We start from the raw sequence: 21,953 nt of genomic DNA on the forward strand, positions 1-21,953 counted from the left end.
ATTCCTGTGGGAGCTCAGGTTCATTAAGGAGCTGGCCACAAATTTCGTAGAATCAAAGAACACTGCTTCTCCCAAACATTTTCCCCCATGTGACCCATTCCATGGCTTGAACATTTTCACAGCAACTGGGTGAGAACTGAGAATATAGAACAAGAGCAATTAAAACTCAGTCAGAGCTCCATGGCAACGCTTGATGTTTTGAAGCTCACAATATCAAAAGGTCAGTTCGTGACCTGACTTGGAATCCTTGGGAAACTCTGTCATGAAATGATTCTAGCTCAGGAGAGGCCATTTGGCTGTCATTTTAATTTCCAGGGTGTGTATGCTTTATATTATGTTCTTTCCCATTCTTCTCTATTCTTTTTGCTTCTGACTACACATTTACAATCTTCTTTCTTTGTTCTAAACATTCTGACTGAGTGAATGGGCTTTGCACAAGTTCTGTAATTCAATCAATCTGTGGGACATTTTTGGCTGTTATGAAATTGTGTGATCATCCATTGTGACCCAAAACCATTAGGATGTGCTCAGCCTGGGCAGGAGGGAAATAAATTATTTCCCAGCTTTGGCCAGACTCTTAGTACCATGGAGGAATGGTATCTTGGAAAGGGGATGGGTGCACCGAGGATGACCTTTCTAATCTCAGTGGGTGCCATGACCCCTGCCATGTGATCCCATTGGCTGAAGCCAGAGTTCACTCCAGAAGGGCTCAGAAAGGGGGGATAAGAGGGGACACCTAATGGCCATTCCCTCAGTGAAGACTCAGCCAGCAAAGACTCTGTGTAAGACGTACTGTGGTACCAAGAAGATCCTGAAAGCACCCATTGACACAGCTCAGTGAATTGAATCCAGCAGCCCAATCGCATTCACCAGAGTGAATAGTATATGCATTTTTCGGGCAGTCAGCCTAGTTTGGTGAAAGGTTAACTGAATTTGTTGTGTAGGAATTGTTTCTTTAACTCCTGTGTTTCATAAAAGTTTGAACCACATTCCTTTGTTTGTCTCACATAATAAGAGCACCTGGGTAAACATGTTTTAAGAGTAATAACTTGGTCAAAACCTCTGTATAGACTAGTTCACAGGCTACAGATTTTCATCTATCTAATCCAGCATTAATTCTGTTGATAATATTTGAGATATATTCAAATACCTGCTGCCAAAATGTTGTGAATTGTCAGCAATGTTTAGAATAAATCACACATATGGATACAATCACTGAAGATGTCAAATTTATTTCTCAGCCCTCCCTGTATGCTGCAGAATAATACATCATCATTCAGGACTGTAGTGATGCAGAATTCTGGGTTTACATGTGCACATGAACATATCAATGTAGTTATTAAATCTATTCAGATACCACAAAACACATCATTCTATAATTTCTCCTCATGTTATCACCACTACAGTAAGGTGACTTTTCATCATTTGTCTATACTTAGGTCCTTGTAAAAGTCCTCTTTCAGTATAGACTCCACCCTCTACACTGGATCCAATTCTCTCTCCTTCCTTCCACTTGTTGAAACTTCTCTAGATTAGCCATGGGAAATGCAGGGTTAGAGGGGCTGGGGCTCTGTGAGATGCTCTTTGATGGGCCAAAGGATCTGCTCCCACACTGTGGGCACTCTATGATTCTCCAGATCTAGATGCTGGACAGTGGGCACACCTAGATCTCGGCACTTGTGCACACAGCTGGACCTAGATGTTCACATATCCAGCCCAGTACATTCAGACACTTAGAATGGAACATTCTAAGCCAGCTTTGAGGCTGAATCTAAAATCCTTGCTTTCAAAGGCAAGGTGGGTGTAGCAATATACAGAAAACTGACATCATTTAGTAATTTCAACCTTATACCTGTCTAACCAAAACATTGTACAGTCAAGGATGGGCATCTGCAAATTTTCTTTCATGTTTCTGGGTCAGTGTTATGGATATGAACTATCAATCCCTGGAGATTTGTATCAAAACAACGAAACCTAACTTTTAATTCATATAATGAGACCTTTGTTGTTTTGTACATCACATCACATAGAATGGCTTTTTGGATTTTGCAGAGGAACAAACTGAACAGGAACGGTGGCTCAATGGTTAGCACTGCTGCTTCATAACGCTAGGCACTCAGGTTCGATTCTCACCCTCAGGTGACTGTCCCTGTGGAGTTTGTACATTTTCTACGTGAGTTGCCTCTCCCAAAGATGGTGCAGGGTTAACTGGATCGACCATGGAAAATGCGGGGTTAACGAGGTAGGGGTGTGGGTCTGGCTGGGACGCTCTTCGGAGGGCCGGTGTGGATTTGATGCGCCGAACAGCTCTGCTTCCACACGGTGAGGATTAAATACCAATTTAGGGTGGCACACTAGTTCATTGGTTAGCACTGCTGCCTCGCAGTGCCAGGGACCTGAGTGTGATTCCAGCCTTGGATGACCGTCTGCATGGAGTTTGCACATTCTCCCTGCCTCTGAATGTACAGGGCTGGATATATGAACATCCAGGTCCAGCTGTGTGCATGAGTGCCAAGATCTGGGTGTACCCACTGTCCAGCATCTAGGTCTGGTGAATCATAGTGTCTGGTCCAGTTTCCTCCCACAGTCCAAAGATGTGCAATTCAGGTGAATTGGCCATGCTAAATTGCCCATAGTTGGGAGTAGGGGAATGGGTCTGGGTGGGTTACTCCTTGGAGGGTCGGTGTGGACTTGTTGAGATGATTAACCTGTTTCTGCACTGGAGGGAATCTAATCTAATCAATTTAATGAAATCTTCAACATGAGTAAAAATCCTGAATCTCTTAAAGAAATTTAATACCTTAATGAAGTAGTAGAAATTTATTGTTGATTTGTCGTTTAGATAACTTTCTGTTTTGATTCGGTCATCATTTCATAAATTTTAAACGATCCATTCATTGTTCTGCAGACAATAAACTTTCAGTTTCTAATTATAAGTGTGTGTGTGTTTTACTGAAAATGTTGGGAAAATATACAGAGACTGCGCCAGTAGTAAAGATGGCGCCCAGCATTCAAATTATCGGAAAAGCGGAGAATCAACAGTGCCAACAAGAAAGATGGCGGCCGCACCGTTTCACTCACCATGGTAACCGGTGCGGTATTTCCGGTTCTACCTTCATTTCCGTTTGGTTTCCATGATCACCGAGGTACTGGTTCCGAGCCGCTGCTTTTGCTGGAGAGCTGATGGGATTTTACAGGAAATTTATCTTTACCCTTTTTTATTCCGGACGCCGCTGATTCTGGGCTCTGTCTCATCCAAATGGCGCTGGTGCAGATAAAGGACGGGGAATACACAACGACCATCTATAGACTGGTCAGTTTAACACCAGAGTCTCACTCTGTACCCGGGGGGCAATGGTCAGTCTGTACCCAGTGGGCAGGGGGCAATGGTCAGTCTGTACCCAGGGGCAATGGTCAGTCTGTACCCAGGGGCAGGGGGCAATGGTCAGTCTGTATCCAGGGGCAGGGGACAATGGTCAGTCTGTATCCAGGGGCAATGGTCAGTCTGTACCCAGGGGCAATGGTCAGTCTGTACCCAGTGGGCAGGGGGCAATGGTCAGTCTGTACCCAGGGGCAGGGGACAATGGTCAGTCTGTATCCAGGGGCAATGGTCAGTCTGTACCCAGGGGCAATGGTCAGTCTGTACCCAGGGGCAATGGTCAGTCTGTACCCAGGGGCAATGGTCAGTCTGTACCCAGGGGCAATGGTCAGTCTGTACCCAGGGGCAATGGTCAGTCTGTACCCAGGGGCAATGGTCAGTCTGTACCCAGGGGCAATGGTCAGTCTGTACCCAGGGGCAATGGTCAGTCTGTACCCAGGGGCAATGGTCAGTCTGTACCCAGGGGCAATGGTCAGTCTGTACCCAGGGGCAATGGTCAGTCTGTACCCAGGGGCAATGGTCAGTCTGTACCCAGGGGCAATGGTCAGTCTGTACCCAGGGGCAATGGTCAGTCTGTACCCAGGGGCAATGGTCAGTCTGTACCCAGGGGCAATGGTCAGTCTGTACCCAGGGGCAATGGTCAGTCTGTACCCAGGGGCAATGGTCAGTCTGTACCCAGGGGCAATGGTCAGTCTGTACCCAGGGGCAATGGTCAGTCTGTACCCAGGGGCAATGGTCAGTCTGTACCCAGGGGCAATGGTCAGTCTGTACCCAGGGGCAATGGTCAGTCTGTACCCAGGGGCAATGGTCAGTCTGTACCCAGGGGCAATGGTCAGTCTGTACCCAGGGGCAATGGTCAGTCTGTACCCAGGGGCAATGGTCAGTCTGTACCCAGGGGCAATGGTCAGTCTGTACCCAGGGGCAATGGTCAGTCTGTACCCAGGGGCAATGGTCAGTCTGTACCCAGGGGCAATGGTCAGTCTGTACCCAGGGGCAATGGTCAGTCTGTACCCAGGGGCAATGGTCAGTCTGTACCCAGGGGCAATGGTCAGTCTGTACCCAGGGGCAATGGTCAGTCTGTACCCAGGGGCAATGGTCAGTCTGTACCCAGGGGCAATGGTCAGTCTGTACCCAGGGGCAATGGTCAGTCTGTACCCAGGGGCAATGGTCAGTCTGTACCCAGGGGCAATGGTCAGTCTGTACCCAGGGGCAATGGTCAGTCTGTACCCAGGGGCAATGGTCAGTCTGTACCCAGGGGCAATGGTCAGTCTGTACCCAGGGGCAATGGTCAGTCTGTACCCAGGGGCAATGGTCAGTCTGTACCCAGGGGCAATGGTCAGTCTGTACCCAGGGGCAATGGTCAGTCTGTACCCAGGGGCAATGGTCAGTCTGTACCCAGGGGCAATGGTCAGTCTGTACCCAGGGGCAATGGTCAGTCTGTACCCAGGGGCAATGGTCAGTCTGTACCCAGGGGCAATGGTCAGTCTGTACCCAGGGGCAATGGTCAGTCTGTACCCAGGGGCAATGGTCAGTCTGTACCCAGGGGCAATGGTCAGTCTGTACCCAGGGGCAATGGTCAGTCTGTACCCAGGGGCAATGGTCAGTCTGTACCCAGGGGCAATGGTCAGTCTGTACCCAGGGGCAATGGTCAGTCTGTACCCAGGGGCAATGGTCAGTCTGTACCCAGGGGCAATGGTCAGTCTGTACCCAGGGGCAATGGTCAGTCTGTACCCAGGGGCAATGGTCAGTCTGTACCCAGGGGCAATGGTCAGTCTGTACCCAGGGGCAATGGTCAGTCTGTACCCAGGGGCAATGGTCAGTCTGTACCCAGGGGCAATGGTCAGTCTGTACCCAGGGGCAATGGTCAGTCTGTACCCAGGGGCAATGGTCAGTCTGTACCCAGGGGCAATGGTCAGTCTGTACCCAGGGGCAATGGTCAGTCTGTACCCAGGGGCAATGGTCAGTCTGTACCCAGGGGCAATGGTCAGTCTGTACCCAGGGGCAATGGTCAGTCTGTACCCAGGGGCAATGGTCAGTCTGTACCCAGGGGCAATGGTCAGTCTGTACCCAGGGGCAATGGTCAGTCTGTACCCAGGGGCAATGGTCAGTCTGTACCCAGGGGCAATGGTCAGTCTGTACCCAGGGGCAATGGTCAGTCTGTACCCAGGGGCAATGGTCAGTCTGTACCCAGGGGCAATGGTCAGTCTGTACCCAGGGGCAATGGTCAGTCTGTACCCAGGGGCAATGGTCAGTCTGTACCCAGGGGCAATGGTCAGTCTGTACCCAGGGGCAATGGTCAGTCTGTACCCAGGGGCAATGGTCAGTCTGTACCCAGGGGCAATGGTCAGTCTGTACCCAGGGGCAATGGTCAGTCTGTACCCAGGGGCAATGGTCAGTCTGTACCCAGGGGCAATGGTCAGTCTGTACCCAGGGGCAATGGTCAGTCTGTACCCAGGGGCAATGGTCAGTCTGTACCCAGGGGCAATGGTCAGTCTGTACCCAGGGGCAATGGTCAGTCTGTACCCAGGGGCAATGGTCAGTCTGTACCCAGGGGCAATGGTCAGTCTGTACCCAGGGGCAATGGTCAGTCTGTACCCAGGGGCAATGGTCAGTCTGTACCCAGGGGCAATGGTCAGTCTGTACCCAGGGGCAATGGTCAGTCTGTACCCAGGGGCAATGGTCAGTCTGTACCCAGGGGCAATGGTCAGTCTGTACCCAGGGGCAATGGTCAGTCTGTACCCAGGGGCAATGGTCAGTCTGTACCCAGGGGCAATGGTCAGTCTGTACCCAGGGGCAATGGTCAGTCTGTACCCAGGGGCAATGGTCAGTCTGTACCCAGGGGCAATGGTCAGTCTGTACCCAGGGGCAATGGTCAGTCTGTACCCAGGGGCAATGGTCAGTCTGTACCCAGGGGCAATGGTCAGTCTGTACCCAGGGGCAATGGTCAGTCTGTACCCAGGGGCAATGGTCAGTCTGTACCCAGGGGCAATGGTCAGTCTGTACCCAGGGGCAATGGTCAGTCTGTACCCAGGGGCAATGGTCAGTCTGTACCCAGGGGCAATGGTCAGTCTGTACCCAGGGGCAATGGTCAGTCTGTACCCAGGGGCAATGGTCAGTCTGTACCCAGGGGCAATGGTCAGTCTGTACCCAGGGGCAATGGTCAGTCTGTACCCAGGGGCAATGGTCAGTCTGTACCCAGGGGCAATGGTCAGTCTGTACCCAGGGGCAATGGTCAGTCTGTACCCAGGGGCAATGGTCAGTCTGTACCCAGGGGCAATGGTCAGTCTGTACCCAGGGGCAATGGTCAGTCTGTACCCAGGGGCAATGGTCAGTCTGTACCCAGGGGCAATGGTCAGTCTGTACCCAGGGGCAATGGTCAGTCTGTACCCAGGGGCAATGGTCAGTCTGTACCCAGGGGCAATGGTCAGTCTGTACCCAGGGGCAATGGTCAGTCTGTACCCAGGGGCAATGGTCAGTCTGTACCCAGGGGCAATGGTCAGTCTGTACCCAGGGGCAATGGTCAGTCTGTACCCAGGGGCAATGGTCAGTCTGTACCCAGGGGCAATGGTCAGTCTGTACCCAGGGGCAATGGTCAGTCTGTACCCAGGGGCAATGGTCAGTCTGTACCCAGGGGCAATGGTCAGTCTGTACCCAGGGGCAATGGTCAGTCTGTACCCAGGGGCAATGGTCAGTCTGTACCCAGGGGCAATGGTCAGTCTGTACCCAGGGGCAATGGTCAGTCTGTACCCAGGGGCAATGGTCAGTCTGTACCCAGGGGCAATGGTCAGTCTGTACCCAGGGGCAATGGTCAGTCTGTACCCAGGGGCAATGGTCAGTCTGTACCCAGGGGCAATGGTCAGTCTGTACCCAGGGGCAATGGTCAGTCTGTACCCAGGGGCAATGGTCAGTCTGTACCCAGGGGCAATGGTCAGTCTGTACCCAGGGGCAATGGTCAGTCTGTACCCAGGGGCAATGGTCAGTCTGTACCCAGGGGCAATGGTCAGTCTGTACCCAGGGGCAATGGTCAGTCTGTACCCAGGGGCAATGGTCAGTCTGTACCCAGGGGCAATGGTCAGTCTGTACCCAGGGGCAATGGTCAGTCTGTACCCAGGGGCAATGGTCAGTCTGTACCCAGGGGCAATGGTCAGTCTGTACCCATCTGTACCCGGGGACACTGGTCAGTCTGTATCCAGTGGGTAGGGGGCATTGATCAGGCAGTACCAAGGGGATAGGGGGCAATGGTCAGTCTGTATCTGGGGGTATGGGGCTAATGGTTAAAGAGTCATAGAATCCCTACAGTGAGGAAGCAGGCCCTTTTGCCCAACATGGGATAGGTACATGCCACAGGGCAAGAGTTATAGATGGGGGAAGGGCAATTATAATGCGATTAGGCAAGACTTAGGATACATAGAAAGGGATAGCAAAATGCAGGGAATGGGGACAATTGAAATGTGGAGCAAGTTTATGGAACAGATATTCCTTGACAGGTATGTCCCTGTTATGCAGGGAGGATGTGATAAGGTAAGAGAACATGGTTTACTAAAGAAATTGCATCTAGTTAAGCGGAAAAAGGAGGCTTATGTGAAGTTGAGACGAGTTGGTTCAGATGAGGCGATGGAGAGTTACAGAATAGCTAGGAAGGATTTAAAGAGAGCATTAAGAGGAGCAAGAAAAGGACATGAGCAGTCTTTAGCAGGTAGAATGAAGGAGAACCCTAAAGCTTTTTATAGGTACGTGAGGAATAAAAGGATGACTAAGGTAGGAATGGGACCAGTCAAAGACAGAAGTGGGAAGTTGTGTGTGGACCCTGTGGAGATTGGAGAGGTGCTAAACGAACATTTCTCATCATTTTTCACTCAGGAAAAGAATATTGTAGAGAAGAATGCAAAATGGGATAGTAGACTTGAAAGGATCGAGGTTATTAAGGAAGAGGTGTTATCAATTCTAGAAGGAGTTAAAGTAGACAAGTCCTCTGCGTCAGATGGTATTTATCAGGGGATTCTCTGGGAAGCTAGAGAAGAGACATTGGAGCCTTTGACTTGATATTTGAGTCGTCATTGTCTACAGGTTTAGTACCAGAGGACTGGAGGATTGCAGATGTTGTGCCCTTGTTCAAGAAGGGCAGTAGAGATGACCCAGGTAATTATAGGCCAGTGAGCCTTACGTCTATTGTAGGAAAAGCTTTGGAAAGGATTAAGAGATAGGATTTATAATCATCTAGAAAGCAACAATTTGATTGCAGATGGTCAACATGATTTTGTCAAGAGTAGGTCATGTCTCACAAACTTCATTGAGTTTTTTGAGAAGGATGTGGATGAGGACTTAGTGAGCAGAGAGCGTCAATCAGTCTATTCCCAGTGGATGGGGGGCATTGGGCAATCTGTTCCCAATGGATGGGGACATTGGACACTCTGTATGCACTAGGCAGAAGATGTTGATCATCCATGCCTAAAAGGTATAGCATCAGGCTGTTTGTTTCCAGTGGACAGAAAACCTCAAGCATCTCACACCTAGTGGATACAGAGGCAATAACCTGATAAGGGCCAGTCACAGTCAGAAACAAAAATTGCTGGACAAACTCAGCAGATCTGGCAGCATCTGTGGAGAGAAAACAGTTAACATTTCACGTCCAGTTGAGCTTTCCTCAGAAAGGACAAAAGGAGGATTATAGAAGTCAAAATGTTAATTCGGTTTTCTCTGCACAGATGCTGCCAGATTGGCTGAGATTATCCAGCAATTTCTGTTTCAGGTTTCCAGCATCTGCAGTTTCTTTGTGCTCATTTAGATCTGGTGTCGGTTCAGAATCAGAGAGTGCTGTCTTGTATATAAGCAATACTATCCAAGTGTTGTCAATTTAGAGATGTTTCTGAAATGCAATACTTCAGAAGACTCAGCAGTAATTCTGTGAAACTAAGCAACTTGACTGATTAATTTCTAATTTGATGATAATGCATTCAAAGTCTAATGTAGCTAATCCTTTGCTACTCAATACCTGTTTGTTCCCTGCAGTGGTATTGCTGACCTGTTGAGTGATTTCAAAATTTCTGATTTGGTTCTTGATTTGTATGGCTGTGTAACGCACAACTTTGATTTTAAAAAAACCTAGAAGGCCGTTACCAGCAGAATTCACCAATTCCTTGCTTTTTGTGATTTGTAGTCTTGGACTCAAATATAAGGATGTGATAAAGTCTGGAGATGGTGCAATCATTGGCCATATTGCTGATGGTGACAAGGAAAGCTGCAGGATAGTAATGACGGTCTGGTCAGTTGGTCAGAAAACTGGATAATGGAATTCATTTCAGCAAAATATTGAATAAGATATTTGCAAAAAGGAAGGGAAACTGAGGATACTGCATAGTGTGGAGGAACAAAGGAATCTTAGATTGCATGTCTATAGAGCTTAACATTAGCAAATCAGACCGATAAGCCGGTCAAGTGGCATTTTACATGTTTTCTGAGGTCAAAGTCAGGAGGTGTGGTGCTGGAAAGCACAGCCGGTCAGGCAACATCCAAGAAGCAGGAGAGTCGACGTTTCGAGCATAAGCTCTTCATCAGGAAGAGCTCACCATTCCTGATGAAGAGCTTATGCTCAAAATGTCAACTCTCCTGCTCCTTGGATGCTGCCTGACCAGCTATGCTTTTCCAGCACTCTGATCTCCAGCACTCTGATCTCCAGCATCTTCAGTGCTCACTTCCTCCAGGTTTTCTGAGGTATTGACTATATGTGCAGGAAGTTATGCTTGAGCTGAATCCAATGCTAATGAGACCACATTTTGAATATTGTGTGCAGTTCTAGTCACCACTAGAATTGGATTGGATTGGATTGGAGAGGGTGCAGAGAAAATTAATGAGAATATTGCAAAGATTTTTAACCATTTGGAAAGACTGGATAAATTGAGGTTACCTCTCTTGAAACAAGAGGCTGAGGAGTATATAAAGTATACTCCTTATTGAGTATATAAAGTAATGAAGTGTCCAGATGGAGTGATAACCTGTTTATCTTGGGGGAAGATGGTGTCAAAGAGCAGGGGACATAGATTTAAAGTCATTGGTTGAAGAAATATTGGGAAGATGAGAAAATGGTTTTAATCCAGGAAGTAGTAATGACCTCGGAATCTCTGTGGTTCAGGCAGAATCTCTTCCCCACATTTGAAAAGAACTCAGAATTCCATTTAATGTGCAGGAATATCGACCTAGTGCAGGATTGGTCTGGGTACCGCTCCATCAACCAGCATGGATTATGATTGGTCAAATTGCCTTTTTTAGTTTCATGAAATTTCCTCTAATTTCAATAGTTGTGGATTTTTAAAGCCAAATTGTGCCTAAATCAATTTGAGTTCTTCACTTGAATAACGAAAGGGACTGATGGAAGTGGTGCCGTTGGTGTGGTGCTTTCAAAAGGTATTTGCTAAAGAGCCAAGAAATAGCAAAATTAAACCCTTTGCATTTAAAGGACAAAGGCAACATAACTGAAATTGGCTGAGACAAAAAAAAGTGCAAAGTATTGAAAAAAAACATACTTTTCAGATTGGAAGAGAGCATACAATGGCATTCCCCTAATTTTAAGATCACTGTTCATTTAATGTGGACTTGAGGATGTGGGTAACAAATTCAAAGTTTGCAAGGAGGCAGGGGTAATGTCATTGAGCTACTACTCCAGAATCACAGGCGAATGTTCTAATGGCATGGGTTCATATCCCAACATGGCAGATAGTGAAATCCAAATTCAATAAAAATCTAGAATAAAAAAAAACTAGCTTAACAGCAATCGCTGTCAAAGCCTATCTAGTTCATTGATGTCTTTAAGGGAAGGAAATCTGTCACCATTACCTTGTCTGGTCTGTGACTCCAGTTGAACAACAACTTGGATGACTCTTAACTACTCTCTAGTAATTAGAGACGGGCAAGAAGTACAGGTCTATCAAGCAATGCCCACATCCCTTGAATTGTTTTTTTTTTAAAAACACAGTAGCAGACTTCAGAATTGAATGGTGAAGGGAACAAACACATGGCAGGCAAGATTTCGAGTTTAAAAAAAAAGATGAATAAGACATTTTGGAAGGAAAGATGATGAGAGGCAACTTAGAGTAAATTATATAACTTAAACAGGATTCAGGCATGGAGATCCAGGTGTTACAAAGAGAAATCCTTGGAGAGCACAACAGACTCAGAAGCTGTTAAAAAGGTGTATGGTTTCAGACTTCAGGATTGAATGGTGAAGGGAACAAACACATGGCAGGCAAGATTTCGAGTTTAAAAAAAAAGCATGAATTAAGACATTTTGGAAGGAAAGATGATGAGAGGCAACTTAGAGTAAATTATATAACTTAAACAGGATTCAGGCATGGAGATCCAGGTGTTACAAAGAGAAATCCTTGGAGAGCACAACAGACTCAGAAGCTGTTAAAAAGGTGTATGGTTTTGTGCACTGAGTAGAAAAATTGCATGTACAATCTAACTTAAGATATTATGCCCAATCTACCATGTTAGAAAGAATATAGCAATGTTGTTTCCCCCTCCCCATTCAAAGCAAAACACAGTGCAGTTTTACCTCTTTCATCTTTCCTGGAGGGGAAGGAGGGGGAGAGGGAGAATGATCACCCACGTGTACAAACATATGAGTTCTCAGTCTTCTCTGGAATAACAGTTTCTTAATCAATTATATAGTCATTTTACAGGGCGTATCATCCAAATAAGGCAACATACATATTGATTGGGTGACCATTACAATCAGTGAACCTCAATAGTAAAGATTAAGCCATCTGCTGTTACACAGAAATTTTCTTAACCTTGTTAACTGGCTTCACCTGATGAATACTTTTCACATTGTTAACTGACATTACATACTGATTGCTACCTCATCTTGTTAAATGGCTCTACGTAATAAATGCTTTTCCACCTTGTTAACCCATTACCTTTGCCTTCATCACCCCATTGTTAATTCTAAATTCTAAGTTCTTATCTGATCTGAGTCATGCTCAGCTGAATCTCTTGTATCACAAAACTCAGAACTTAACTCTTTCCCTACCTGCTTGTACTCTATACACATTCTCAGCAAGACTTTGGGTTAAGTGCTGAAGCTATTTGAGATGGTACCTGGGATGAACGTTTTCAGTTATTTGGAGAAGCTGGAAAACTGAATTGTTCACCTTAGAACAGAGAAATTATGTAGATATTCAAAGTGATTATTTTGAGAGAGTAGCTGGAAATATATTTTCACCAGCAGAAAGCTCGGTAAGCAGAGAAACAAATAATATAATTAACAAAAAGACCAAGGAGGAGATGAGGAAATTTATTTCTCTGTAATGCACTGCCTGTAAGTATGCTGGGAGCAGATTGAATGGTAACTTTTAGAAAGGAATTGGATTTGTAATTAGAAAATAATATTTAAAAGGACCAGGGCAAGCGAGAAAGGAAGTTTGACCAATTGGCACTTTTGCCAATAGATAGCCCGCTGCAGAATGGGGTGAATGGTTCCTTCTATGCACTATGATTTTTTGATAATGAAATAGTATTTGTATGTGTTTTTAAATGCTTATTCCATGTTCTCTCCAGTTATACTGTGATTTTATTTTTATTTGTCTCTCTTTTTCTTTTTCTACTCTGAAATTCTACTTTGCAAACATTTTTCTGAAGTAATTTGCCTTTCTAACTTCCTTTCTTAGTGCTCATTTTACAGTTATCAGTAACATTTTATTTGAAACATGTATTCATTAGCTGGAACTAATTTTGAAATGATGCTTATGTTGTCTAGACTCAGGTCTCCTGTGGGTGAAGTATTGAGATGAAAATGCTTTTATGGAAGAAAATAGAAGTTTTGTTTTCTATTTGTTTGTTAAAAAGCACTAAATTGTTCTCCAGTTGTTGCAGAAAATCATTGCGAACAAAAAATCTTTTTTAGTTAATAATTGATATGTCATCTGAAATGCTCTTAGGCAGTGGCTTGTTCTGTATCTGCTTAAAATAACAAGTATTTCCACTGCTGATATCTCTAATAATACCTTTTAATTTTTCAGATTCGAGATGGGAGATATGGAGAAGCCATTCATATACTCAATAATGAACTTCAGAAACATTCAAAAGTAAGTTGCAGTTTGTATTTTTGTTTTAGTTCATGATGGTTATATTTATTTGCAAATAATAACAATGTGCATCTAATTTGAAGAAAATCGAACATTACAAATATTGAAAATAAATTTCTGATAATGCAATAACCTTGGTGAGACTCTTTGCTATCCACTTGCAATGATGCAGAACATCTGAGTTCAATATTGTGGCTGAAAGATCCAGAAGCTTTGTCGTTAGTTGTCAATAGTTTGTAATTTTATTAACCTGTTTGTTATGCAAATGTATATAAAGGCAAAAGTCCTAAGGAAGTTTACCAGAACTTGTAGTGGGGTGAAAAACTAAGACTGTTCTCTTCATAACAGTTAAGGTTAAGAAGTTATAGTCATGGAGATGTACAGCATGGAAACAGACCCTTCGGTCCAACCCATCCATACCGACCAGATATCCCAACCCAATCTAGTCCCACCTACCAGCACCCAGCCCATATCCCTCCAAACCCTTCCTATTCATATACCCATCCAAATGCCTAAAGTTGCCCCTTAGGTCTCTCTTATATCTTTCCCCTCTCACCCTAAACCTATGCCCTCTAGTTCTGGACTCCCCAACCCCAGGGAAAAGACTTTGCCTATTTAAACTATCCATGTCCCTCATAATCTTATAAACCTCTATAAGGTCACCCCTCAGCCTCCGACGCTCCAGGGAAAACAGCCCCAGCTTGTTCAGCCTCTCCCTATAGCTCAAATCCTCCAACCCTGGCAACATCCTTGTAAATCCTTTCTGAACCCTTTCAAGTTCCACAACATCTTTCCGATAGGAAGGAGACCAGAATTGCACGCAATATTCCAACAGTGGCCTGGTCTCTTTGTTCAGCAACACTCTCTAGGACCTTACCATTAAGTGTATAAGTCCTGCTAAGATTTGCTTTCCTAAAATGCAGCACCTCGCATTTATCTGAATTAAACTCCATCTGCCACTTCTCAGCCCATTGGCCTATCTGGTCAAGATCCTATTGTAATCTGAAGTAACCCTCTTCACTATCCAGTACACCTCCAATTTTGGTGTCATCTGCAAACTTACTAACTGTCCCTCTTATGCTCGCATCCAAATCATTTATGTAAATGACAAAAAGTAGAGGACCCAGCACCGATCCTTATGGCACTCCACTGGTCACAGGCCTCCAGTCTGAAAAACAACCTTCCACCTTCACCCTCTGTCTTCTAGCTTTGAGCCAGTTCTGTATCCAAATGGCTAGTTCTACCTGTATTCTGTGAGATCTAACCTTGCTAATCAGTCTCCCATGGGGAACCTTGTCGAGCGCCTTACTGAAGTTACCTAATAAAGTTTTTCCAGTTGTTCATATATTTTGGTAGGATAGATGGGTAAAGGAATTTTCTGTGGTGAGTAGGTCAATTGCTACTAGCATTACTTTGAAATCATTGTCAAAAGATCCAGAGGGGAGTCTAGAATTTATTGTACTCAGTTGTCGGAATCTAAAATCTTCTAAGTGAGAAGGCAGCAAAAGCTGACGTCGCAAATAATTTTGAAGTGGAGCTGGATAGCTACTGAGAGATGTCAAACTTAAGATAGTATGAATAAAAAAAACAGGGTTGTGAGATTAGGCATGATTGCTGTTTCAAATAGCCTGCAGGGACATGACAGGCCAAATGGCTTTTTTCTGGGCTGGAAGATTTTACAAAAGTCTGATATATTGCAATATTTGAATTCTGTCTGTATCAGCTGTTTTTGCAGAGAAATTACATTTTTTTTTGCATAGGTTGTTGCTTGGTCTTTAACTTGTGTAACCATGGTACAAAAACACAGCACAAGCTTGTTTTACTAAATCAGTCAATGATAGATCAGTGAATAAGAACAAAATGCTGGAAATAAAAACGGAATGTGCTGGAGAAATGCAGCAGGTCTTACAGTCCCTGTGGAGAGTGAAGTAGAATTATTGTTTCGAGTCTAATAGGACTGTTCTTCAGAATCAGTATCTTGATGCTCAGTTCATTGAGCTTATATTACAACTAATTGCTTATGTATTGGCCGTCAGTGTTTGAAAATATATTGTTCAAATAAAATAGTTTGCTTGTACAAACTTATTGTTATTATTGTTAAATATTGGTATGCTCTTTTGTTTATATTAAAAAAAATTACATATGAATTGTTTTCAGTCCCGGGCAGCACTCTCTCTACTGGGCTATTGCTACTTTCAGATGCAAGATTTTTCCAATGCTGCAGACTGCTATGAACAATTGGTACAGATTCATCCAGAAGTGGATGACTACAAACTTTATCATGCACAATCCCTTTACAAGGCATGCTTGTATACAGAGGCTATGAAAGCAACATTTCTCATAGATAATCCAGCTTATCAAACGAAGGTAAGATTAGACATACATCATGCTATATGTTTAGACCTTGCACTCTTAAGAAAGTCATTATTTTATTGGGATATTCAAATCTGTATTTTGCCTGATTCAAAGGGAAATTTGTGAAATAGTATTATCAGACCTTGTAGTTATCTGTTTTGGAGTAGTTAACTATATATTAAAAATATATCATCATCATAAGTTACGCTCCTCTGAAGAACGACTTTGTTCTATAATTCTCTATCTTATGCTTTTACCAATTGATGAGGTAAAACTTAACTATTTGATTCTCACAGTTCTGAGAGAAGAATCCTTGACAAAAAAGGCTAGAAGAATGGTCATTCTAATTGTTTGAGACGATTCCTTGATCTAATTTTTGGAGCAATAACATGGAGTTAATGTAACTCCAGTTGAATTTGATTTTGTTTTTCTTTCCAATATTGGTGTATGCATACTCCAGAATGATTCCACGCGGATTTGCAGAATATATTTACTTTTTATTTTAAGGAAGCTCTCTTGTACAGTTTAATATCCAGTGCAAACATGCTGTGGGTTCTTGAAGAAATACATTTATTTGAAGAATATTTACATGTACTTCAGTGCCTGTAATGCAGCAATAGCTCTATTGATTTTTGATTTTGATATTATTTTAACTAAGAATTTTCTATTCTTTAATATCCTGCTCACCACTACTGTTGCCTGCTTATTTAGTGTTTCTATTTTTGGTACCACAATATTGTTATGAATTATTTTTAATCACCTATTCCTAAATGTTATGAAATACCTCTGAGACAGAGAGGACTTGAATCATCTCTCCCAGAAGTAAGGACACTGCCACTGCACCACAACAGCCCCAGAATGATTGTTATATGTTTGCATATTTTAATGTAATTACTTTGTCTAAGTAGGAAATTTTTAAAGTAACTCACATTGTCATTCAGTCTTTGGGCTGAAAAAGTGATTTTTTTCAAAATAAAAAGTTAACCAAAGCAGAAGCCTGGAAATTTAATTGAAGGTTTAGAAATTGCAATGCATAAAAAAAAAAGGCTATTGCTTTTCTTTGCACCTTCATCGCCTTTTTCCTCAAATAATTTCACTACTCTCAAACTAAGCAAAAATTATCCATTAGAAGTAAGCTGCAGAATCTTTAAGATCAGTGGTGGAACGTATCCATTTTGGGTTCAATTGACAATTGAGGTGCAAAACAATTTGCAAAATATTTTGTTTTCTCTTCAGTTTCCCCTCAAACTCAATCGCATATCACCTGTCACACATTCTACCAGGAACCAATAAAATGGGGCTCTGCTACTTAAAAAAAAAAGTAGGTTATTGTGGCAGAGTAGTAGTGTCCCTACCTCTGAGCTAGGAGGCCTGGGTTCAAGTCCCATCTTATCTAGAGCTTCATAATAACATCCCTGAATAGGTTGATTTAAAATCTGAAATTAGGCAAAATTTCATGGTACGGTGGCTCAGTGAGTAGCACTGCTGCTTCACAGCGCCAGGGACCTGGATTCAATTCCAGCCTCTGGCGACTGTCTGTGTGGAGTTTGCACATTCTCCCTGTTTCTGCGTGGGTTACCTCTGTGTGCTCCAGTTTCCTCCCACAATCCAAAGATGTGCAAGTTAGGTGAATTGGACATGCTAACTTGCCCGTAGTTGCAGGGATGTGTATGTTGGGTGGGTTAGGAGTAAATGTAGAGTAATAGGGTAGGGGAATGGGTCTGGCTGAGTTACTCTTCGGAGAGTTGATGTGGACTTATTGGGCCAAAGAGCCTGTTTCCACACTATAGGGATTCTATGATCCTGAAATGTAGTTTTGCTTTAAAATATATTCCTTTGTGCATTTGATTATTATAGCTTATAAGTCATCAATCGCAAAAATAAGCTGATGCCACTCCAGCTGTTGGCAGTAACTTGGTTTTAGCTTCTTGAAAATTGCTTTTAAAATTTGCTAGGTATAGTAGTACCAGTTTCTCTAGTTAAAGAAAAATATATACTAAGCTTGCACAAAAGAACCAAATTAATTATTAGACCCTCCTCAGAAACATGCAAGAAAGTGAATGAAGAAGATGACTTGATTTGTGCCTGAAATATGCATCTTTATGCCCGGTCTTGAGATTTCAGGAGAAGTACTCGAAAAATACAGCTCAACCGAGTGTAAACTGCATGCCGAACTATTTTTAGTATCATTAATCATTAAAATTTTACAATGCAAAGCTGATTTTCTGAAGAAAAGTACGGTGATAAATAAAGTAATTCTGATTTCTTAACCAGATGTTGAAATTACAAGCTGCAATTAAATATGGAGAAGAAGATCTTTCAGGAGCAAAAGTAAGGATAGATTCATTCCACTTTACTTTCAAAATGCTCACTGTTTAAAACAAATCTAGAAATTTAACTTGATCATGTATCTAAACTGTAAATTGTAAATTTATCTTACACACTGATTGTGTTAGAAGTTTATGTATTGCCCACATTAAACCGCAAGAAATCTACAATAATCAACAAGCAATTAATCTGCATTCTCAGGTACTTCATTAGAAGACGATTACATTTTTATGTCCTAGTCAGTTTCTACAGTCTTCCTCTGTTCTGTTTTCCTTCCCAAAATATCCTTTTTCCTGATTATATCTTGCTGGGAGAGCTCCTGCTTCTGCACCTCTCTCTGTTCACCTTGAAAATCTTCTCAAAACCTTCCTCTTTGATTTAGTTATTGGTCAACCCTCCTCCCCTCTTGCTGATTCAGAATCTTATCTCATTATATCTGTTCATAACATGTCATGGGCTTTTCTTTTACATATTAAAGACACAGGGCTAGAGTTGCCATTCAAGTGCTAGTAATATAGGTGGAATCTGCCAAATCAGTGTTTACCTTATAGAATGTTTAGTTCTGCCTTGCAAGGTATAACTTATGTTGTGTTTGATTTGATGTTTCACATTGACTTAAGATTTCATTTGAATGGCTCAGGCTATATCTGCAAAGCTGGCCACTTAGCTACTAACAACTGGAATATTTGGACAAATTTTCTTAGGCACACAGGTACTGGAAGGCCTACGTTAAAAGTGCTTTCACATAAAAAGAAGACATTTGCAAAGGAGTTGACAAACATGGACTAATTAAACTATTAAATAGGTAAATCCAGCTGTTTCCAACAATGTTTATATAGTGTGACTCGTGTGATTAAATAGCCCAAAATGCTTCATAAAGGCACTTATAAAACCAGCCATGTCTGCATAAGTTGTCACTGTGACTCTTGGGGGAGCACTTCCTACACTTATTTCCCCTACTGCCTTGCTATAAAAAACACTCAAGCAAAACACAAGTGCATTATATATCCTTGTAATGAAACAAGGAATACCTTTCAGGCAGACAAATCCCTCTTGAAATTCCAGTTTTCAACTCCAGAGTTCTCACTTACACAGATGCCTGGCTGTCTCAGAATATCCAGTTTCATTAGAAGCTTTCAATGTCCCATTGTGATAGACTGACTTGATTTATAGTGACAAATAACATTCTGGTTTTTAGTTCGTACTGTTTTTGTCATTTGTTTGGGATTATGCGATTTTGTTTGGTATCATTTAGTGAATGAGGATTTCAAATGGGGTTAGCAGTTACAGAGTAAGGTGATTTGAGGTCAGATGGTGAAAAGTTTTAGAGAAGGAGAGTAAGGTCAAGAGGCATAAGGACTTGCTGTCAGAGTTAGAAAACAGGTCCATTTGAGGCTCAAACAGTACAGCTCCAGAGTTGATTGAGAGCAGATGACATTTGTGTACTGGTAGCAAAGTGGTAATTCCACTATAGGGTTCCTGTGGTGCAGTGGTAGTGTCACTACCTCTGGGCCAAGATACTTGGGTTCAAGTCCGATTTGCTTCAAATGTGTAATAACAACTATGAATGGTTCAAACAGAAAATAGGTGCATAACAAGTAGTAATGTAACTGCACGAGTAATCCAAAGCCCAGACTAATGTTAAAAAGACACTTGTAGCGCCATAGCATTGTCCTTACCTCTGAGCCAGGATACCTGGCTTGCCATCTCACTAAAGATGGGTAAAAACATCTCTGAACAAGTCGATTAACAATATCTTATAAGAGCTTAGTTCTGATGCAAAACAAGAGAGCTGAGTTCTTTACTAATTAAACAAACCAGTTACAAGCATTGCTCATCAGGGGCAGACTCTGTGATTGGTGGGAGTCTATTTAGACAAAGAATTGAGTTCTTATTCTGTAATGCTGTGGAGTCCATAGACCATGTATAGAGAGGTGTCCACTATGGGATGCATTATTTCCCCCATAAATTCCATTTTGATTTAGTCCCCTCCCCTATCCCCCAGTGGGCAGTATTTGTTATTTGATAGTTAGTTATCTGGTGATTTGGTGTTGGGTGTTTCAATGTAGGAAAATGAGCTGAGTTTTTGTAATTTGGTTAATTTAACAAAAAACTGAGTTCTTGGCTCTTACCTACAGTTATGTCCATGCCTGGAAATCCTTAAAGAAGGAACATGGGGTGTCCACCAGTACCCTCAGAAACTATGTAGGGAGGTGAGCAGCATGGGGCTGAGTGCATTTTTCTCCATTGACTCTATTTTGATTCACACATTTTGGTATTTTTGTTATTGTAGGCTGTGTTGTTTGTTGCTCGGATAGTTTGGTGGTGAGTTTCTGTATTTTAAAAAATAACAAAAAATAAACATCATTACTGTTTCTCTCACCCGAGTTTCTGACTATTTCTAACATTTTCTGTATTTGCACTTGCAGCATCTGCAATGTTTTGCTTTTGTATTCAGAATGGATTAGGTGGTTGAAGTAAGAAATCATGGAAATGGGTGAATACATTGTCCTGAATCATTTGCTCAAGTGGAGGACAAGCTCTTCATCTCCTAACTGCCCAATCAAACAGACTGTTTCTCTTTTAGTGCTTTGTAACTTTTGGTTGACGCTATATTAAAAGAGTAAAGTTCAATTCTGTTGAGGAAACAGATTATTCCTTATTTTGATGAGAAAGAAGTTGCAGTTTACACAATTATTCATAATTCCTGAATTGTCATTTCTAAAACACATTTTCCTTTATATTTGTTGAATGTGCTGTAACTAAATATATTTTTATAGAGTCTTGTGGAGCAGCAGACTACTGATGATCCAGACACTGAGATTAATCTAGGATGTCTGCTCTACAAGGAAGGACACTATGAAGACGCCTGCAAGAAATTTACCACAGCTATGCAGATTGTGGGCTACAAACCAGGTAAACTGTTCGAAGCGCAAAAGTTGATGGTTGACTGAGTATTTGTAAAGCTTTTCTTTTGTGAATTGTTTTGAAGTCCTTCCAACGCTTCTGTTTTCAGTCTCATAGAATGATACAGCACAGAAGATTGGCATTCAGTCTAAAGTAAGGTTATTCAGTTAATCCCTAACCTCTTTCCTCTTGATCTTGTGTCGTTTCCCTTTGAGTATTTACCCAATTCCTTTTCAGATATTTTGGTGAATCTCTTCCATAACTTTTCAGGCAGTACATTCTAAATGCAACAACTTACAGCTTTAAAGAATAATATTTCCTCATGTCACCTCTGCCTTTCTTCAGTCACCTTAATTCTGTGACTTATGGTGACTGACTCTTTTCTCGATTTTTCTTTTTTCTATTTCTTCCAATGTTATGAATTCTGGTAATTGAGCAGCTTTGGGTTAGATACTTTCTGTTTACTCTTTAAAGGAAATTAGTTTTGATTTACTTTATTTAAAAAAAGTACTACTTATAAAATGCAAACATTCTTATTCATATTCTCAAGTGGCTGAACTTCACAGCATGTTAGGGTATAATATTCACTCTGTTGGTTTGAATCTTTTAAGCGTTGATTTTAATACAGAATTTTTATGTGATCTTTCCTTATGAAAATAAGAAGCCGCTGGTCATACGGCTCCTTGGGCCGCCTCCATTATTCAATAAGGTCTGTTTTGTACTTTGAAGTCCACATTCCCACCTGCCCCCAGTTGCTTTTGATTCCAATTCCTAACAAAGCTGAGAGAAACTTTAGTTTTTCAATTTAGCCTAAGGAGATTGAAATCCTAAAAATGGGCCAAAGATATGTAGATTAGGTGGATTGTTCATGCTAAAGTATCCTGTAGTATCGAGGGAAATGT

The 21,953-nt window shown here is 42.5% G+C and overlaps 1 protein-coding gene across 1 annotated transcript in view; it reads left to right on the top strand.

Annotated features, from left to right (window-relative positions):
- The first annotated feature begins 3,116 nt into the window (after positions 1–3,116).
- Positions 3,117–21,953, top strand: part of flr (fleer) — a 70,910-nt gene continuing 52,073 nt past the window's right edge. The window contains exons 1-5 of the mRNA XM_043711170.1: positions 3,117–3,313; positions 13,396–13,461; positions 15,619–15,828; positions 18,091–18,147; positions 20,925–21,060. Of these exons, the coding sequence (XP_043567105.1) occupies positions 3,260–3,313; positions 13,396–13,461; positions 15,619–15,828; positions 18,091–18,147; positions 20,925–21,060 (523 nt within the window). The 5' untranslated portion in view covers positions 3,117–3,259. The remainder of the gene's footprint in view (positions 3,314–13,395; positions 13,462–15,618; positions 15,829–18,090; positions 18,148–20,924; positions 21,061–21,953) is intronic.

This window comes from Chiloscyllium plagiosum, chromosome 21 (assembly GCF_004010195.1).
Source record: "Chiloscyllium plagiosum isolate BGI_BamShark_2017 chromosome 21, ASM401019v2, whole genome shotgun sequence".
In the NCBI taxonomy this organism is placed as follows: domain Eukaryota; kingdom Metazoa; phylum Chordata; class Chondrichthyes; order Orectolobiformes; family Hemiscylliidae; genus Chiloscyllium; species Chiloscyllium plagiosum.